This window comes from Sorex fumeus, unplaced genomic scaffold (genome assembly GCF_029834395.1).
Source record: "Sorex fumeus unplaced genomic scaffold, SorFum_2.1 ptg000024l, whole genome shotgun sequence".
In the NCBI taxonomy this organism is placed as follows: domain Eukaryota; kingdom Metazoa; phylum Chordata; class Mammalia; order Eulipotyphla; family Soricidae; genus Sorex; species Sorex fumeus.
In genome coordinates, this window is record NW_026606081.1 from 55,092,384 (window position 1) to 55,113,428 (window position 21,045).

Below are 21,045 nucleotides of genomic sequence, written 5' to 3' on the forward strand. Positions count from 1 at the left end.
CTGCATGCAAGGCAAACACCCTACCCGCTGTGCTATCACTCCAGCCCCCTGAAGTTAGAGTTAATGGAAGTAACGTTAACTGTTATCTGAAACCTAAGTAGTCCGGGTCCAATGTACCAGTATAACGAGATGAGGCATGGAGGCATGGAGATCTTCACGGAACTCCCTTGTCTGAAGCTCTTTCTCCTGCCTTCCATATCAGGGCTCCGCCCTCCCGTTCCCTAGTTCCAGCTACTCCAAAGCTTCCCGGTCACTGCATATCACCCAGAGTCTTCAATATGCTGAACACCAACGGAACCCAGTCAGGGAAGACATGGCTTCTGCTCTCATGGAGCACGAGGAAGACAGCAGCACTCACACAGCAGAATTCTAAACACGTGCGTGCACTTGCACACACAACAGAGCATGACAGACAGAGCACATCTGGGAGACGGAGGTGACGGTGATGCCCTCGTGTGCCCAGTTAAAGGCCTACACCTTCCAATTCAACTGAAGATTAAGTTTTCTAATAATTCCTGGACACCCAGATTAGTCTGTGCAACAACTTTGGATTTTATTTCAAATGTAATAGTAGCCAATTTGCAAATGGGGAATGATGTGCTCTATATCAACCTTTTGTAACCAAATCACTCCACCAACTATGTCAAGACCACAGATCTTAAATGCTGGAAGCGGAGGTACCAGACAGAGTCTCGGGACCAGAGAGACAGCACAGCAGGGAGGGCAGTGGCTCTGCATGCGGCCGACCCAAGTTGATCCCCAGTATCCCAGATGGTCCCGCGTACCGCCAGGAGTGATTCCTGGGTGCACAGCCAGGTATGGCCCCCAAACAACTTTTTTAAATTTTATTTTTCATAAGGGCTGGAGCGATAGCACAGCGGGTAGGGCGTTCGCCTTACACATGGCCAACATGGCCGACCCGAGTTCGATTCCTCCGCCCCTCTCGGAGAGCCCGGCAAGCTACCGAGAGTATTCGATCTGCCAGACACAGTAACAACAAAGTCTCCAATGGAGACGTTACTGGGCCCGCTCGAGCAAATCGACGATCAACGGGAGGGCCTTTAATTTTTCATAAGTTTGTTCACATTAATTGATCATGTTCAGTATTTCAACACCAGATCATGTTCAGTATCCCATCACCATTACACCTTCCCACCATTATTATTTTGAATTTTCCAACCACCATTCAACTCTGCCTGCCAGGGGCAGATGCTAGACAATTTATTTACTATTCCTTATTATGAATATCATGAGAAGCCACTTCTGGATTCTAAAATTGTAAATGGTTGGAGTCCAGAGACATCTCTGTAGGGAGCTAATCCTACATTTTAAGATTCATTTGGGAGTCTCTGGATCTAGGCCATTGATGCACTGAGTTGGCGCCTGGAGACAGATCCTGGGAGTGACAGCCAGAACCCCAACCGGGCAGGGGGATGGGAAGGACCAGCCTGTTTCCACTGCTGCCAAAAACAAGAATTTTTTTTAAGAAGTCTTTAAGTGTAGCTCAGGTCAATGAGAAAGGGCCTAAATAATCTTATAAATGGCATTTGGACCAGATACTAAGTACCCAAATACGAGGCAATATTGGTATAGATCAAACTTGGGCTCCAGATGAATCACGAAGATAAGAGTTGACTAGGGATGAGGATTATGTATGAGAAAGGAGAGTCACCAAAGTTGACAGGCAGATCCTTGCCCTAGACCAACAAAAGACAACTGTGTCATTTACTATGATGAGGAAGCTTTCCAAAGAACAAGGAAGATGAGCTGGGCAATCAAGAATCCAACTTTGTACATTTTAAATTTCAGAATTCTTTTACTTTTGTGATGACAAGTAAGCAGAAAACAAATTATTTTCTTAAAAATGATGTAAGAAAAAAATGGTACAAGAAAAAGTGTTTCCATTTTTAATGAACTGCTTTGGTTTAGAGAAGCAATTTTAAAAACACTATCATGTGAAGTCAGAGCAGCAGCAGAGTGGGGAGGGCACTTGCCTTGAGCACAGCTGACCTGGGTTCTATCCACAGTATTCCATATTAGTATCCCAGGCACCACCAGGAGTAATTCCAAGTGCAGAGCCAGGAGCAAGTCCTGAGCATCGCTGGGTGTGGCCCCGCCCCAAAAAATAAATAAATAAGCTATAATCTTCAAAATTAGAACCACCGCCACACCATACATCACCAGGAAGTCTGATTTTTAAAATGGGAATTCAATAAATGTCTTTATGCCGAATACGCTCTCACTCACGTGAAGTCTTGAAGAAGAACACGGGCAGGGAAAAAGGGCACTTCAACGTTGCTTTGCTTGGTTCTCCAGTCCAGAATGTTCATGACATCTTCCTTCTTCATTAAAAACCCATCACAATTGCGCACAGCAGCCTCCAGCAGGACCCGAATGGAGTAAGGCAGAGCATCTGATCCAAGAGAAAGAGCTGCTATCAGTCTCAGAAACAGTGATGCCGATGCACTATGGACATTTCAACAGCAGACAGTTCTGACCAGAGAAGCACTGGCTTCTTTCTTAGAAGCATTTTCAGTTCAGTGAAAAGGATAGAAATGACACTCTCATGCTAATACCAGACTCTCTATACTTTTGGCTTTCCTAACTGAAATAAACGAAGTCCTCCAGAGGCAGAAGAGCCAACCTTGCAGAAGCACTGCAGTGACTTGGGTAAGGTACTGCATGCAGCTGACCCGGGTTCAATCTCCAGCATCACACATGGTCCCCTGAGCATCACTGAGTGTGGCCCCAAAACAGAAACAAACAAACAAAAACATAACCCTATTACTCTCGGTTACTACTTCAATAACACTATTTTAAATTTTTCAATCATATTAAGCTATCACACGAGATTCTGACACCCAGACGGCTTCTTAGAGAAGACTCAATATGGTACTAAGTGAATGAATGAATCACAGTGATCCACACAAGACATAACTAGTGACTTAAGAGAATACACTATCAGGGTAAACTGAAGGGGGAGTGGGGTCAGCCTGGTGCCCGCCAAAGTAGAGTCCCCGGCAGCCACTTGCTTCCACAATACAAAATCGCCACCATACCCCTGGCCTGACTCCACGTCTCAGGATGGATCTCATCGAGATATAATCTGCTGAAATTCAGGTATGCAGGTTTTGTGACTGAAATCTCCAGGCTCTCTCGGGGTCGGGATAGGCTACCTCCCCCTACCTCCCTATACTTCCAGAAGCCTTGGCAGTCACATCCACACCCGAAAGTTGAAAAGCTACTCTAGCTTGACTGTCCCAATAAAAATACCGAAAGCCCTGAATAAGCACGATGACCTCTTAGTACCTGTACTGCAAACCATAATGCACAAAAGGAAAAGGAGAGAAAAAGCAAGAAGGAAAGTGCCGCCCATAGAGGGAGGCTGGGGTGGGTGTTGGGGAATGATGGGAGGGAAACAGGGGACATTGATGGTGATGGAAGGATGGGTACTGGATCATCGTGTGACTGAAACCCAATTATGAACAGCTTTGTAAAGGTCTATCTCACGTATGTTCAATTAAAAAAAATTTTTAATAAAATTAAAAAATGTGGAGTTCATGCACATTCAGTCATCTTTATCAGTGACTGAATAAACAGCAGTACTATTTAAAAAACATTTTTTAATAAATACATTAATAAGATATTAAGCTACTGATAAGATAGCAATCCCAGAATACATCACTAAGAGAAAAAGCAGTATAAAACAATGCTCATTATACACTTTCAGTGATAAAAATATAGATTTTGCAATCCTATATAATTATGTTTATAATCACATATATTGTAAGTAGTATTAAATACTATGTTATACAACAGATGATCTATTTATATTCTGTAACCACATGATTATATAACAGCACAGTGCAAATCACATAGTATACAAAAAAACATAATACAACATGTATACCATGTTATACACAATACATTGTATGATATATTGTATAATAGTATTATACTGTATTGTGTGTATTATACAGTATATGTGGCATCACATACAAAATATGCACTATGGCATGCAACACAGGCAACATCACATATCCCAAGTTATATGCATATCATAATATACATGTTATTTGTGTGATATTATTACAAATTGCATCTGTGACAGCTGTCATATATATGTTGTCATATAATACATATTGTATAACATGCATTGTGTCCTGCATATATTGAATCATGTATTGCTGTTATATACTGTATATTGTTTATGTGATGTCATATATCCTATTTTATATACATAATGATATATATTTAATCATATGCATTATGCTGTATGTGTTATGTGATAACTTAATATATAATGCATTTATATATTGTTAAATTATATTTATATCATATTTTAAATATATTTATACGATTTGAAGAGAAACCAGAGTAACAAGTCTCACAATGTTACTGGGCCTGCTTGAGCAAATCGATGAACAACGGAAGGACCATGATCGTGACCATGATTTTAAATATATTACATGTTCTAAGTATTAATTATATGATAATACATTATGATTGTTATCTAACTATATGCAGTAATTACACTGCTCATAAATTATGTTAAAGTAATTACATAGTATTTATAATTTATTCTTAAACAGTAACAATGTACTTCATATAATTGTATAACTTACACATTTACTAAGTATATAAAATTTCTATATATCCCCCAGATAAAACTACCTACAGCAAGATATGTACTAAGAAGGCAAGAGCTCCAAGGGAAACACCCCACATCCCTTAGCACTGACACTAATTCTGAAATTTGTTATATACATCAAGAAAGCCAACAATAATTTTATTACTATGACTGAAAACTAAGATTTTCAGGAGTGATGATACATAAATATATAATAGTAGAAGTTAATTTCTTGATTTCATTCCATTGGAATCATGCGTACAAACACGATTTTTTAGTTTTTTTGCTTTTTGGGTCACATCCAGCGATGCTCAGGGATTACTCCTGGCTCATGCACTCAGGAATTACTCCTGGTGGTGCTCGAGGAGTAACTGGGATGCTGGGAATCGAACCCAGGTTGGCCGCATGCAAGGCAAACGCCCTACCCGCTGTGCTATTGCTCCAGCCCCAATTTTTTTTTTTAGTTTTGAAAAAAATAACCACGTTCAGTGAAAATTTAAAATAATGACAACCCTATAAACAACCCTGTAACTGTTAGCTTGCTGTTTCTTAATACATTTTCTCCTTGGCTCTGCACTCAGGAACCACTCCTGGTCTACTCAGGGGACCCCATAAGACGCTGAGAATCTGGCACGTGCAAGTACCCTACCCGCTGTATTATCTCTCCAGCCCTATTTCCCATTTTTGAAAACCAGAATTCCAGAACTGGGCAGTATGGCTGGTAGAATGTCTGCCTTGCATGTGGCTGACAGGGCTAGATCTCTGGCATCCCACATGGGCCCACCAGCAGTGACCCCAAGTGCAAAGCCAGGAGTTAGCTTTAAGTGTTGCCTAAAAAATAAATAAACAAAAAAAGCACAGAACTTTTTGGAGAAATTTAAAAAAAAAAAAGGAGAGTCACAAAATGAGCCTCCAACATTTTGTGTTAAAAAATGAAGTTTTCTAAGATTAATAAGCACACTCATGGATCAATCGCATCAAAATTAATGATCACTGCAACTCCCTGAATTCATAAATACCTAAATAATAGCTCTTAGTTCATAAAGACTAAAAAAAAGAAAAATAGTAGTCTTCATTAATCATCAACGGATGCTGTTCAGAGCAATTCATTACCATGAAAACTGACAGGGGAGAATTCAATCATTAATCCTTCCTGATTTCAAATTATTTATGTAATGTTCCTCAATGTGGAAGATTTACAACTAATATAGGAGCCAGATATAGGGCAGGGGTAGGGGCTTGCTTTGCACACAGCTGAACTGGGTTCAATTCCCAGCACCCCATCTAGTCCCAAGCTTGCCAGGATCACTGAGTATAGAGTCAAGAGTATGCTCTGAGTACTGCCAGGTATGGCCCAAAAAGAAAAAGAAAAGGAAAAACAATGACGTAAAACAGTTTCTGTTCTTTGCAAAATGTGTGAAGTTCAAAGTTTAAATAGTTGACTTAGAAATCAATCACACATACAGGGGTCAGAGGTATAGTACAGCAAGTGGGGTGTTTGCCTTGCACTTGGCCCACCCAGGTTCAATCCCTGGCACCCAATAGGGTTCCCAGAGCCTGCCAGGAGTGATCTCAGAACGAAGAGCAAGTCCTGAGCACCACTGGGTGGCCCCAAAACAAAAGTTATTAATATTAATGATTGGCAAGTTAAGTGGGCTTTGGAAAAACTAAATCAGACCACGAAATCCACAGACTGAAGAAGTGAAGACTATTACCTTAAAATCTCAGACAGGGCCAAAGGGATGGCACAGCAGGGAGGGCGCTGGCCTTACACATGGTCAACCTGGGTTCCAACCCCAGCACCCTATGGTCTCCTGAGGAACACCAGGAGTGATTCCTGAGAGCAGGGCCTGGAGGAAAGCCCTGAGCATTTCAGGCTGTATCAGTCAAAACTAAAAAAGAATCACAAAAACAATAAGCTCTCTATAAAACTGAGTGCAACAGATTTGATACTGATCTTTTCAAGAACGTTCACTACAAAGTCCAAAAAGATTCCTTGTTCTTCCAAACATGTCTTCCTTTCCCTGACCTGGCTGACAGTCACAAAAATGTTAATGCAAGACTCCACCCAGGATCATGGGGTTCAGCCAAGTTCAGTCTTCCGAGAACTCAGAATGATTTGACTATGACCCAGAGCTTGCAAAAGTCCGCCAAATCATGCTGCACAGGGCAGAAAAAGCATGTCCAGGTGCTGGAAACGCAGTGGGCCCTATTGATGACTCCTATGTCAAACTATGGCAGTTTAAGAATTGTGGTCATCATTCACAATTTCACTGTAGGGGCTAGAGACATATTACAATAGGCGGGGTACTTGCCTTACACACACAGACACGGGTTCGATGCCCCAGGTACCCCATATGGTCCCTCAAGCACTGCCAGGCATGATCCCTGAGCAAGAGGCCGAAGCTCTGAGCATCACTAGGTGTGCCCCCCCCCCCCAACAAAACAGAAACAATATACAATTAAGACACACACTTAATAGCAAAAGGGATCATCAGTTAACATGGCCATTTTTGAACTGCATCAGTCATTTCTTTAGGGAAGGGAAACACTTCTTCATTGAGATTTTTATATGAGAATTTTTGATATGAGCTTACATCATCCTCAAACAAACATTTTCTCAAGAGTTTTTTAAAAACAGGGGCCAGAGTGATAGTACAGCGGATAGGGCGTTTGCCTTGCACGTGGCCAACCAGGGTTCGATCCCCAGCCTCCCATATGGTCTCCCAAGGACCACCAGGAGTAATTCCCGAGTGCAAAGCCAGGAGTAACCCCTGAGCATTGCTGGGTGTTACCCAAAAAGCAAAAAAAAAAAAAAAAAGAGTTTTTAAAAACAGAGTTCTGTGGGGCTGGAGCAACTGTATAGCAGGTAGGAGCTTGCCTTGCACACAGTCAACCTAAGTTCAATCTCCAGTATTCCACACAGTTCCCCGAGCCTGCCAAGAGTGATTCCTGAGCACACAGCCAGGAATAAGACCAGAGCACAGCAAGGTGTAGCCCAAAAACAAAAGGGGAAAAAAAAAAAAACAGAGCAATGTGACAGTGTACCTCTTAAACATTTAAAGATCATGGTGATAGATTAAAAATTTCTTCAGAAATTGACAACTGTACTTTTGTTAGTCTAATCTTTTTCTTTTATCATGCTGGGATTTGAACCCATGTCTCTGTGTCTTCAAGTTACATCCCTGGTCCATTTTTATTACCAGAAACTAAATCCAAGGAAACTGACACAGAGCTGGAGCCACACAGTGGGTCAGATCTTTGCCTTGAATACCACCAGTGCAGGTTTGATCCACCCCCACCACCAAGATAACATCCCCGGAAACCCTCAGGACTAATCCCTGACTCCAGAGTCGGGGTAAATTCTGAGCACAGAGGGTGTGGCCCAAAAATAGATGAATTTTTACAATTTAAGCATCATTACCATACTTGGTGCCTCCAAGTTTAGGGACATTGAAGAACTTCTTATGTGAACTGTCATCTAATGTTTCAATAAGGGTCTCAAAGACATAACCTGAAAGAGGGAAAAAAATACTTTAATTACACACAGACCGCGTTAGATCGCTTTCAACATTCAAAGTAAAAATACCTGAAAAGCATCTGTATAGAATAAATTTTATAACTCTATTTTAGAATTTGCAATGGAGGAAAATATGTTTGTACTTCCCCAGTAAGCAATTAGCCCCAGGTTGCTGAAAAACTGAATTTTTCATTTTATGCAATTCTAATTTAAAAAGTTAAGGGGCTGGAGCAATAGCACAGCGGGTAGGGCGTTTGCCTTGCACGCGGCCGGCCCAGGTTCGATTCCCAGCGTCCCATATGGTCCCCTGAGCACCGCCAGGAGTAACTCCTGAGTGCAGAGCCAGGAGGAACCCCTGTGCATCGCCGGGTGTAACCCAAAAAGCAAAAAAAAATAAATAAATAAAAATAAAAAGTTAAGGTCACAGGTGTACTACTCTATACCATAAATCCTTTCGAACAAAAAACCTAGTAAAGGTGGTAACTTCTGAACGGGACAGCAGGGACACCTGCAAGGACCGTGATAATCATCCCATAAAAGCCACGCCTTGAACACTGCTTCGAGCGGGCAGCACCCCCGGGCGGCCCAGACCCCTCACCCATCACCACCCGGCACAGAGGACAAGGCGCCTCTTGGCCAAGCCCAAGGCGGGTTTTCACGGAGCTGTGAAAGACCAACGCAGGGCAGGGCCCCTTGGGAGACGCTGCGGACCCCACACCGACCCCACCCTGGACACGGCCCTCCCTCTGTGGGCCCAAGGCCCCGCGCGTCCTGCACGGGACGGTACAGGGTCCAGGGGGCAGCGGCCGGACACGGGGGCCGGCAGGGGGACCCGGGGGACAGCGGTTGGACAGGGGCGTGGGGGGGAGACTCGGGGGGCAGCGGTCGCACAGAGGGGCCCGGAGGGAGGGACCCGGGGGGGGGGGAGCGGCCGGACAGAGGGGCTGGGGGAGGGTCCCGGGGGACAGCGGCCGGACAGAGGGGCCGGCCGGGGAGCCCGGGGGCAGCAGCCGAACACGGGGGTCGGCGGGGGACCCGGGGGCAGCGGCCGGACAGAGGGGCCGGGGGGGGGTACCTGGGGGCAGTGGCCAGACACAGGCCGGGGAGGACGGGGAGGGGAGGCAGCGGCCAGCCGGCGGGGGAAGCGGGAGGCCGCGGCCGGACGGAGGGGCTGGGGGGAGGGGGGACCCGGGGGCAGGGGCCAGACACAGGCCGGGAAGGGACCAGGGGCAGCGGCCGGACACGGACCGGCGGAGACCCGGGGCGGCGCAGAGGCCGGACAGGGCTCACCGGCGCTGCGCGCGGCCATGGCCCGACCATAGCAGCCCGAGGCCGGGACGGGCGGCGGCGGCGGCGGCGGCGGCGGCTGCGGAGCGGGGCGGCCTCCGCGGGCGGAAGCGGCGGAAACACCGCGAGACGCGCAAACACCGCGAGAGCCGCGAGCGGCCGGGATCTGTGCCGAACTCTCGCGAAGGTTCGGGCGCGGGGACAAAGAAGGGGCGGGGCCCGGACTGCGGCGCTGCCTGGCCGCGTTCCGCCGCCCCGCGCCGCCCTCCTCCCCGCCGTCCTCCCCCCCCACCTCGGCCCCGCCGCCCTCCGGCAGGGCCCCCGCCTGCCCAGGAGCCTCAGCCCCTTCCCCAGAGCCGTGTCCACACCTCCATGGCCCACAGGGCCTTCAGCTGGACTCCAGGACTGGAGCCAGCACGGAGGGGAGCGGGACCGCCTTGTGTGCAGACCGTCCCTGGTGCCTCCAAGCAGTAACTCGCTGTCAGTCCCGCAGACGCGCAACGCTGGGCGCGTGTTGCCAGGAGTGACCCACTGTCCAGCAGACACACAACACTGGGCGCGTGTTGCCAGGAGTGACCCACTGTCCAGCAGACACACAACACTGGGCGCGTGTTGCCAGGAGTGACCCACTGTCCAGCAGACACACAACACTGGGCGCGTGTTGCCAGGAGTGACCCACTGTCCAGCAGACACACAACACTGGGCGCGTGTTGCCAGGAGTGACCCACTGTCCAGCAGACACACAACACTGCGCGCGTGTTGCCAGGAGTGACCCACTGTCCAGCAGACACACAACACTGGGCGCATGTTGCCAGGAGTGACCCACTGTCCAGCAGACACACAACACTGGGCGCATGTTGCCAGGAGTGACCCCTGGGACATGAGCACTCCCGGGGAGGCCCCTCAAAAAGATAATAATCTTGGGGCCCGGGCGATAGCGCAGCAGGTAGGGCCTTTGCCTTGCACGCAGCCGACCCTGGTTCGATTCCCCCGGCATCCCATACGGTCCCTCAAGCACCACCAGGAGTGATTTCTGAGTGCAGAGCCAGGAGTAACCCCTGAGCATCATTGAGTGTGACCCAAAAAGAAAAAAAAAAAGATAATCAGCACCCTGAATTCATCGTTTTTCCCCTGGAAGTCCACTGTTCCTTTTGCGTTGCCTCCATGAACTGCATCAATGTGTGGAGCTAGAGAGATAGTACAGCGGGTAGGTCGCTTGCCTTGTAGACAGTCCATTAGGGTTTGATCCCCAGCATCCCATTGGGTCCCCCAAGTGCTGGCAAGAGTGACTCCTGAGTGCAGAGCCAGGAGTAACCCCTGAGCATCGCCAGGTGTGACCAGAAACAAAAATAACAACAACAAAAGATCAATAGTTACCTCTCAATGATCTATATCGATAGCACTAATATTCACCAAGTTTTCCAAACCAAAACCAAAGAACATCTTTGCCTTTTTCACCCTAGGCCTGAAATAGTGGACCTAAGACTTATAGGTAAAGGTAAAGGTAAAGGCCCTCCCGTTGATCATCGATTTGCTCGAGCGGGCCCAGTAACGTCTCCATTGGAGACTTTGTTGTTACTGTGTCCGGCATATCGAATACTCTCGGTAGCTTGCCGGGCTCTCCGAGAGGGGCGGAGGAATCGAACTCGGGTCGGCTATGTTGGCTGCGTGCAAGGCAGAAGCCCTACCCACTGTGCTATCGCTCCTGGCCAAGACTTATAGAAATCTATTTAATGTTGCGCCAGAGTGATGGTACAGCAGGTCAGATATACAGCAGACCCAGGTACAATCCCCGGCAACCCATATAGTACCCTGAGCCCTCCAAGAGTGATCCCTGAGTGCAGGGCCCGGAGTAACCCTTAAGCATGGCTGGATGTGGCCCAAAAACAAACAGGAAGAGAGGAGGGAGGGAAGGAAGGAGAGAAAAGGAAGAAGAAAAAAAGGATTCTATTTAGTGTTCCATAGCCAGCAGGGGGAGCCTGGATTGCTAACTCGTTGACCAGAACCATCACTGGACACTGGAGTGTCATCTCCACCTTCCATGGCAGGCACCCTGCTGTCTGGACGTGCTGGTCTCATTAAAGTCCGGGACTGCACTGGGCAGGTAGCCAGTCTTGTCACTCTTAAATAATGATACCTAGAGGGCAAGTCACTTTCAAATTCAAATTCAAACCTTCTTGTAGCTGTTATTTGCAAATTCATGGACTCTTCAAAAGCCTTTCCAGTGATTCAGAAAGCCCAGTTCACTTTTTTTTTTTGCTTTTTGGGTCACACCCGGAGATGCACAGGGGTTACTCCTGGCTTTGCACTCAGGAATTACCCATGGCGGTGCTCAGGGGACCATATGGGATGCTAGGAATCGAACCCGGGTCGGCCGTGTGCAAGGCAAACGCCCTCCCCACTGCGCTATCACTCCAGCCCCCCAGTTCACTTTTTGACAGCCCTATTAGGAGAAATCAAAACTGAAGAGAGGCAGCTTCCTCCTTGTTTGGGTTATGTGCTCACATCAAAGAATTTGGTAAAATTAACTAATGGGCCGTGGCACCAACAATTTTTTCATAATACTTCTTGGTTTCCTATGTTGAGTAAATATTACAGACTACACAGAGATGGAAAACCTGACCCCCAGGAAACCAACAGTCCTGCCGGGAAGGGCTGTCCATGTGGTCAGGGGAAGAAAAAGTTGCTTCTGTATTGGGGGTGTGAAAGAGCTTTGCACAGGGCCAGAGCAGTAGGCTGTGAGGTGGCGTCTCTGCAGATGCTGCCTTAGGAGCAGTTCCTCCTGCCCGTGCCCAGGCTGCCCCCTCTTGCTGGCTCCTAAGTGGCCTGGCATGTGGAGAACTGGATACCGAGATCTGGAGTCTGCCCGCTCCCAGCCCCTTGGACAACAGTGGCACAGAGCGAGAGGAAGGCCCCGTGACCTCGGGCATCAATGCCGCCAGTGAGGCACTGTGCAGGCTCTGTTCGGCAGGATGGAGCTGAGCTTCCCCCCGGCTTGAACTGGACTCGGGCAGGCTTCCCGTCTGCTCCCTGGAGCCTCACCCCGGTATGTCCTCTGATGCCCAGGGCTGGGGTCATGTTGCCAGCTGCCCTTCACCACTTGGCCTCCCGGATGCCACCCAGGAACGACCCTCTGGCCTTTCCCCACCGCCCCATCTCTGTGAAGCTTCCTGTTCGACCAATTGGCTTGCTGCAGAGTTTGTGTTTGTACTCAAGAGGAGAAAAGAGAAGCTTTCAGGCCTCAAGAGCTGAGCAGCATAGGGGGGGAGGGGAAGGGGGGAGTGCTTGAAATTGTCTCCAGCTTCTTTTGGTTTGATTCTGGGCCACACCCAGTGGAATTCAGGGCTTACTCCTGGTTCTAAGCTCAGAGATCACTCCTGGAGGGTTCACTGGACCATACAGGATTGAATGCAGGTCAGCCACATACAAGGTAAGAGCCCTACCCGTTGCCCCAAGAACTTTCTCTTTCTCCTTTGCTAGGGTCCCCAGAGTTCTTTCTAAACTATTGTGAATGTCCTGCTGCACTAGATTCAAGAAGGCTTGTAGTCAGGCTGACCTGGGTTTGGATCGACACCCTGACTTTCTGCTGTGCTCCCCTTGGGCTTCCACTCAGAGCCCCAGTTACCTCATCTGTAAGATTAGAACATACTGCCAATACCTCCTGGGGTCACTCTGGGGATTAAGCAAGAGGGGGTGGCAAGGTCCCCAACACGGTGACCAATGCCCATAAAAAGGACAAGACACTGCCTCGGCTCCTCAAAAGAGGGGGCTGGGTACTGGAGGGATAGTACAGTGGGAGGACGCTGGCCTTGCACCCTCCAAGTCCAGGTTCAATTCCCAGCATCCCATTGGGTCCCCTGAGCCAGGGGTGATTCCTGAGTGATCCAGGAGTCCTGAGAATCACCGTGTGTGGCCCACCCCTCCCCCCCAAAAAAGGAGGATTCTAGACTGGCACATAGGTTCTAGGTTGGTGCGGGGTCCAGGCATCCCCATTTCTCCCATCCCACTCAGTTCTACTCTCATGGAAGCAGCCCCACCCCTAATGAAGCTGTTTGTGACTCAGAAGGAAACAGATGAGAGTCACTAGCACATGCCAGGGTCATTTCCAAGAGGCCAGTGGTCGGTATGGAAAGGGCAGGACTTTTGCCATCAGGCTGCTTGTCCTCCCATAACGGTCCCAGGACCAGCCAGAAAGCAACTCTGGCTGGCTTTCCATTGCCTGCAGCAGGAGTTCTGCCTCTGCCTTAGGAAATCCACTCAGGCAATTCTGACTCCATCTGAATTTCCCACAGGGCATGACCAAGGTGCAAGACCAGACAGAGTTCCAAAAACACTGGGAGGAATGGGAGGTAAAAGGTAGGTAAAGGTAAAGGCCCTCCCGTTGATCGTCGATTTGCTCGAGCGGGCCCAGTAACGTCTCCATTGGAGACTTTGTTGTTACTGTGTTTGGCATATCGAATACCCTTGGTAGCTTGCCGGGCTCTCCGAGAGGGGCGGAGGAATCGAACTCGGGTCGGCCATGTTGGCCGCTTGGAAGGCGAACGCCCTACCCGCTGTGCTATCGGAGGGAGAAGCGATAATACAGTGGGAGAACATTTGCCTTGCATGCTGCTGACCCAGGTTCGATCCCCAGCACCCCAGCTCCCCTGCCCATCACAAGTGATTCCCGAGTGCAGAGCCAGGAGCCAGCCCTAAGCACCATTGGGTGTGCCCCAAAAACAAACAGACAAAAATCCTGAGAGGAGATATACCCTAAGCATCCTCTTTCTGGAGCTTGTAAAATCAGAGACACTCACAAATGGTCTCTCTGGAGCCCACAGCCCGGCCTGCGTCACCCCTGTACTCCCCAATTCCCCAGGGGCCTGACCTGCACCCTGCACAGCACCTCAAGGTGCCGCTCCTCAAGTGCAGAATGTTCCCAGCCTCCTCTGTCTGTCTCATTAAAACCTTGTCACATAATCATCAAGTCCTCTGGGATGCAAACCTAGGGGACATTGGTGCCCCAAACACATAACCTTATGGCAGCACGCCTGGACGCGGCCATTTCATCTTCTGCACGTTCCACTCTGATGGGTGTCATCCCCACAAGGAGAGGGCTGTCCTCAGTCACGGCCCTTGCCCTCCACCTGTCACCAGCACCTCCCCATAGCGTGCCCGGTTCACGCCACCAGGAGGTATGACTGTAGGCAGACGAGCACTCGCTGGGCACCTGGCACTGTCAACAAGATGCTGGACAACCCCGAGGCATAGGAACTACCCTCCTTTCCAGAGAAGGAAACTGAGGAATGTGCTTGCACAGAGTCAGCAATCAGCCGCGAAGCCGACCCTGAGGAGTGTGCCAGCTTGCTCTGGGCCTGTGCGACCCACTCACAGGTAGAAGGGCCACGGGCTGGCGCGTGCATGCCTTGGCCCTTCCCAAGAAAGGCGCAGCTCCCAGGCAACCCTTGGCGTGAAATAAGATGCAGAGTCCTCTAGCCAGGGAGGGCTCCTTCCAGGCCTTGGGCCATGGGTGGTGCAACAAGAGTTTCCTGACCCTGGATGAGATGCCTCTAGGGTCGGTTGCAACAGCAGGTCATGTGTGCACCATCTGGAATCCGGGAGCTGCCCCAAGTCCTGGGTCACAGAGCCACATGAAAGGCCTTCCTGGGGCCCTCCCGCCCCCTTCCTGCAGGGAATCTCGGGGTGCCGAGCTGTTGCAGCAGTGGCTCAGGTCTCTGTGGGGCAGGAGGGAGCCTGTGTCCTCGTTTTGTTTCTCCAATGTGTTTGTAATCAACTCAGTTCTCTGCCTGATACTCTTTCCCCATCTCCTCGTGGAGTGGAGATGCAAGAGAGGAGGCAACAGTCAGAGGGGCTCATTTCGCCCACCCCCCAACCCAATTCCCCTCCACATTCCAGATTCTCTGACCCGCACTCAAGAGAGGGGAAGGGGCAGTGGGGTCAGGGGGAAATTCCCCATCACCACGCAGCCCCTCCTCACTTCCAGAGAAGACAACCAGTCAGGCCCTGAGCATAGCCCAGCAGGGAGGGCATTTGCCTTGCAACGCATCGCAGACCCACGTCCAATCTATGCCATCCCATCGGGTCCCCCAAGCGCCACCAGGAGTACTTACTGAATGCAGAACCAGGAGTAACCCCTGAGCATTGGGTTGCTGGGTGCGACCCAAAAAGAAAAAAAAAATAGACAACCACAGTCAGAACTGAACAAGATGGCTCTCCAGCAGGGGAGAAGGAAAAGGAAAGTGTGAAGGAGGGAGGGGAAAGAAAAGGGAGCACCAAGGGAAGAGGGATGTAAGGGAGGGAGGGAGGAGAGAGAGCAGAAGGTTGCACAGAGGAAGGGAAAGAGAGATAAAAGGAGGGGCAGGTGGAAGAAGGGAAGGCTGGCGGTGTGGAAGGCCCAGGACAGGAGTGCAGAGGGCAGAAGGAAGATGATGTGGCAGGAGGGAGGCTGGTCCAAGGAGGTGAGACAGAGACTTGAGGGAAGGGGAGAGAGAAGTCTCCTTATTCCAGACTCTGATTTCTCGGGCCACCCCTGACGGTGCTCCATATCTGAGGGTCCCTGCCAGCAGTCCAGTGCTTGAGCAAGCATGCCACGCAGTCTGCAGCGTCATTTCTCAGGTCCAAGTCTCAACCCTGGCACGGGGAACGCTGCTGCTTCCTCCAGCTGCAGTTCTGACGCTTTGGCTGGGCTCTTGTCTATTTCCATTTGCACAAGAGGGGAAGCAGTTGTAGCTCAGCGCCACATCCCAACTCAAGCCTCTTCGCCACCTCCAGTGCCATCTCTTCACCACTGCCAAGTGCTGAGTGAAGGTACAATCGGGGAGACCGAGGAGCATGGGCCGGGAGCTGGGCAAGCGGCATGTCCCGACTGGGCTGGGCAGCGTCGGTTCCGGGCCAGTGCAGCAGCGAGGCCTCATGTCAGTCCCTGTCAGAGTGACGGGACACAGACGACTCCAGGAGACAAACACGGGCCTTGAGTGATGAGGGTCTTGGGTCCTGCTCATGGCTCCCTCAGGGATGCTCAAGGGCTGCAGAGGCCCCATCTCCACTGGGCCCAACCGAGATATTTTTTTTCTTTTCGAGTCACACCCGGAGATGCACAGGTGTTGCTCCTGGCTCATGCACCCAGGAATTAATCCTGGTGGTGCTCAGGGGACCATATGGGATGCTGGGAATCGAACCTGGGTCAGCCGCGTGCAAGGCAACCACCCTACCGGCTGTGCTATTGCTCCAGCCCCCCAACCGAGCTTTGACTGACAGCATAGGTTAGTGCGGGAGAAGTGGGGTGTGGTTCTAGGCAGGTCCGGCTGGGCAGCACTGCAGGATGGCCTGGAGATGGTCCTGACCCCCAAAAGGGACTGCCAGCAGCCCAGCCCTTCCACACCCTGATCCTCACCCAGACAGAAACTTCTTTATTTTGGAACTCACTGTTCCTGTCTTGCCCCTTTCCTTCCCCTGCATCTGGGGAAGACAAAACCAAAACCATGCAAGAAAGCAAGAGACCGATAACAATGTTGATGTTCCAGTGGACACATAAATAGCACACAGATCATTTCAGCTCAGGCCATGTTCAGAGACTGAACTGGCAGACTTCCTGGAGGAGGTGACACTGAAAGGTACCCTGGAGATGCCGACCGCCAGTCCACCCCCTGCTTCTCTCAGTCCACTCCACCTGCACAGAGAGCACCGCCCTCCATACTGGGTCAGATGACCCACCATCCATCCCTGTCCATTCACCTGCCACAGCACCTGACCATGTCTTGGCTCTGGCCAGCCCTGATGGTCACCGGACACGCCTGCTTAGATTTCCCTGGCTTCCCAGTCTGCAGGGCAAAGTCCAAATTCCAGGGCAGGGCCACTCAAGCCTGCAAGGCAGAAACCTCAATCTTTGTGCCTGCAGCACCCACCCGCAGCACCCCCCTGGGAGGCTTTGCCTTGGTATCCTCTCCCACCCGTGCCACCATCCCACCCACGCGTGCCAGATGGCAGAGGCCTGCCTTCCACCTGGGCAGCTGCAGCACCAGGTCCAGCACCTGGCACGGAAGGGGAGTTCTGTTTCCTAAGGGTGTGCATTTCCTGCCCAGGGCCACGCGACCTGGCGCCTCAGAGAGGATGCCAGCTGGAGCTCCTTCAGGGCGGCTGTGCCAACAACGCTTGGTCACACAACCTTGCAGGCTAATGGAGTCATCAACACAGCCACGAAGACTTGCGGACGCCAAGCTCTTCTGCTGCGTTCCGGCAGAAACACCTGATGAGGCTATGTACTGGTTCACACCACACCAACACTCAGTGAGCTGCCCGCCGAGGGGAAGAACCTATAGGTAATGGCACGGAACCTCAAGCCTCACTGGAAGCCTCACTGGAGCAGTGGTACACGGGGGAGGGCGTTGGCCCTTCATGCGCCGTCAGCTTGGGTTCAATCCCTGGCATGAGATGGTCCCCCGAGCCCCACCAGGAGTAATTCCTGATGTGGAACCAGGAGTCAGGCCTGAGCACTGCCAGGTGTGGTCCAGAAACAAAAAAGACCTATGAGCAAATGAAGAAAAAATATAAAAGATGTAGAACCGTATCAAAAAAGTCACAGTTGGGGCCGGAGCACTAGCACAGCAGGAAGGGCACTTGCCTTGCACACAAGCCCTGCTAGGAGTTACTCCTGAGCACTGAGCCAGTGTGAGCACTGCCAAGTGTGACCTAAAGACATATGTTGTATGAACGTTCGGTTAGACAGCTTCGAGAGAAATCATTTTTCACAGACCATCACAGGACTTACTCAGATCTTATAACCAAGAACAAGCTTCTCAGCCTCCTTTTATTTGCTGGTTTATTATACTCCCATCCAATGAAATTCAAGAGACTAGGAAGACTCAAAATAAGGAACCAAGGCATAGGATGAGCATGTATCAAAGTATACATTGTTTTGCCCTATTTACAAGCAAACAGTTACAATTTCCAAGGAAGAAAACATGGTCTAGCTTTAGGTTCCACAGGTCACAACTTCCTCACACCTGGGGTCTGTAATAAACAGGAGAGGATGTTTACATCTAAAGGTTAGCTAGGGCGCTGGAGTGATAGCACAGCAGGTAGGGCGTTTGCCTTGCCCGTGGGTGATCCCTGTTGGATTCCCAGCATCCCATATGGTCCCCTGAGCACCACCAGGAGTAATTTCTGAGTGCATGAGCCAGGAGTAATCCCTGTGCACCGCTGGGTGTGACCCAAAAGGCAAAAAATAATAAATAAATAAACAAACAAAGGTTAGCTAGGTCTAAGATATATGAGAAGGGGAAGCTGCTTCTTTGTGCTTCAAGCACTTGCTGGCCACAGAGGGTCAGTTTGGCCTTTTCCATATCAGTCGGACTCACAAGTTTAGGCTCACCCACTTGGTGCAATGTGGGATCCTGGTTCTGCTTCCTCCTTGCAGGGCAGCGTCCAAGGACTCATCTTCGGGGGCTGGAGCAATAGCACAGCGGGGAGGGCGTTTGCCGTGCATGCGGCCAACCCGGGTTCGATTCCCAGCATCCCATAATGTCCCCTGAGCACCGCCAGGAGTAACTCCTGAGTGCAGAGCCAGGAGGAACCCCTGTGCATCGCCGGGTGTGACCCAAAAAGCAAAAAAAATTAAACAATTAATTATTTTTAAAAAAAAAAGGACTCATCTTCATGATCTTCGTATGTTGGGCACCAACATATATATAAAACATTTTGCAGCGCGTATGCTGCCCAAGCCCATGTAATGTTTGCACCCACACGGCCGAGCACATGTTGCGGCTGAGTATATGTGTCGCCGGCATCTCCCCTCTTGAGATGTGTACTTTCATGTATTCGTGTCTAATGCTGGTATGTGTGTAGGGGTTCTCTCCGCCCTTGGAGAAGCCCGAGTTCTCTTCCTCACTTTCTCCCCCTCCACTCCCTCAAAAAAAACCCTCCAAATAAAATCTATTTATTTTTTTAAAAAAAAGCAACATTTTGCAATCTAGGCAAAGTGAAAAAAGATGTGCTCTCTCTAACTTGGCGAGATGGTGTGCAAGAATGAATCAGTGTGGGCTGTGGCGAAACAATCAGATTGAAGGACAGAGAGGGGGACCACAGGGGGCTCAATCGTTCCAGTTCAAAACTCAAACACCACCAGCAGAGAATAGGTCATTCAGGAATCAGCCAGTGAGGCTAGAGCCATGGAGGGCAGGTGGTGATGGCCCTCGGGCTGCTGCTGGGCCTGGCTCCATGTGGAAAACAAAAGGAGGTCATCACCTTCGGGGTCGCTGGAGCTGAGTCTCAGAGCACCATGGCTGGGGCTGGGGTCAGAGTTTCCCTCCTCCCTTCCTCTCCAACACCGACACCACCTCCTGGCCTGGGCTTAGGGGCAAAGGGAAGGCCCCACTGCGATGAGTGCAGGGCCATTGGAACTGGGCCGCCAGAGGCCTCAAGGAATGGGGACCCGGCTGGACCTCCAGGTTCTGTGAGGGTCCCCTTGACACTGGGACCTTGAGCTGTGAGTGCTTAGCGCCTCTCCAGAACCAGGTGTGCGCCCTACATTCCCGTCTAGGACATGAAGAGGGTAGGGCTGCCGCATCCTAATTGGCAAACATCCTTCTGGGGACGATGCCAGCAACCCCCCCCCCCCCCACACACACACACACACAATCTCCGCAATTGCAGCCCAGAGCCGGCGTAGCATTTCCTGCTCGTGCTCTCTCAAGTGCTCTTCAGCCCCCTTCACAGCAACCAGGCACGTCTGCAGCCACTTGGCGCTGCGGCAGGAAGCCCTCCATGCCTGCCCAGGCACCTGCCCGTACCAACGCCCATGCCCCACTGACTTCAGACCCTCCTATCGTGTGGCAGGGTTCCCGTCACCTCCTCTTCACTGGCTGGGCTGGGTGCCAATTGATGGTGCGGAAGGAAATTTGTCATTTACCCTGAGTGGTTTCATCTCTGTGGGGTATTTTTTTTTGTCTCCCCTGGTGATGCTCAGGGGTTACTCTTGGCTCTGCACTAAGGAACTTGTCCTGGCGGTGCTTGGGGGACCATATGGAATGCCGGGAATTGAACCTGGGTTGGCCACTTACAAGGCAGGTGCCCTCCCCATTGTACTGTACTGTAGCTCCGGCCCCCAAATCCCATTTCTTGACATAAAAGTTATTCCCAGCGGCCACTGTGGGGTAACCTGTGACCGCCAGCATCGAGGGAGCCAGTAAGAACTCCACATCTGACCCAAGTTCAATCCCGGCACCCCATATGGCCCCCAAGTCCCACCAGGAAGGATCCCTGAGCTCAGAGCTAGGAGTCAGTTTTGAGTAGTCAGGCATGACCCCAAAACAAAGAACCCCACATTCTCATGGTGAGACGGTGATCAGTTGTGGGAAGGGCCCGTGAGGTAAGCTGTTTGGGGTGTAGCCTGAGCATCTGGGGGAAGGAGGGGTCCTCTCAGCTGTGTTCTGTGACTCAGTTACAACTTTCCTATCATCAGATTTTTGGGGACAGATTGCCCAAAAAAGAAGTTCCAGGACAAGGGGGGAAGAAAGTGAGAAAGGAAAAGATTCTTGCTTTTGTTTGAAATCTATTATTTTTCTCCTGGAACATTCCACTTAAAAGAACCAATAATCAATCTCTCTCTCTC

The 21,045-nt window shown here is 50.3% G+C and overlaps 1 protein-coding gene across 1 annotated transcript in view; it reads right to left on the reverse strand.

Annotated features, from left to right (window-relative positions):
* IREB2 (iron responsive element binding protein 2) overlaps window positions 1–9,546 on the reverse strand; it is a 36,336-nt gene extending 26,790 nt beyond the window's left edge. The window contains exons 1-3 of the mRNA XM_056114158.1: window positions 9,441–9,546; window positions 8,055–8,144; window positions 2,248–2,413 (exon numbers count right to left, since the gene is read on the reverse strand). Of these exons, the coding sequence (XP_055970133.1) occupies window positions 2,248–2,413; window positions 8,055–8,144; window positions 9,441–9,459 (275 nt within the window). The 5' untranslated portion in view covers window positions 9,460–9,546. The remainder of the gene's footprint in view (window positions 1–2,247; window positions 2,414–8,054; window positions 8,145–9,440) is intronic.
* Between the last annotated feature and the right edge of the window lie 11,499 nt (window positions 9,547–21,045).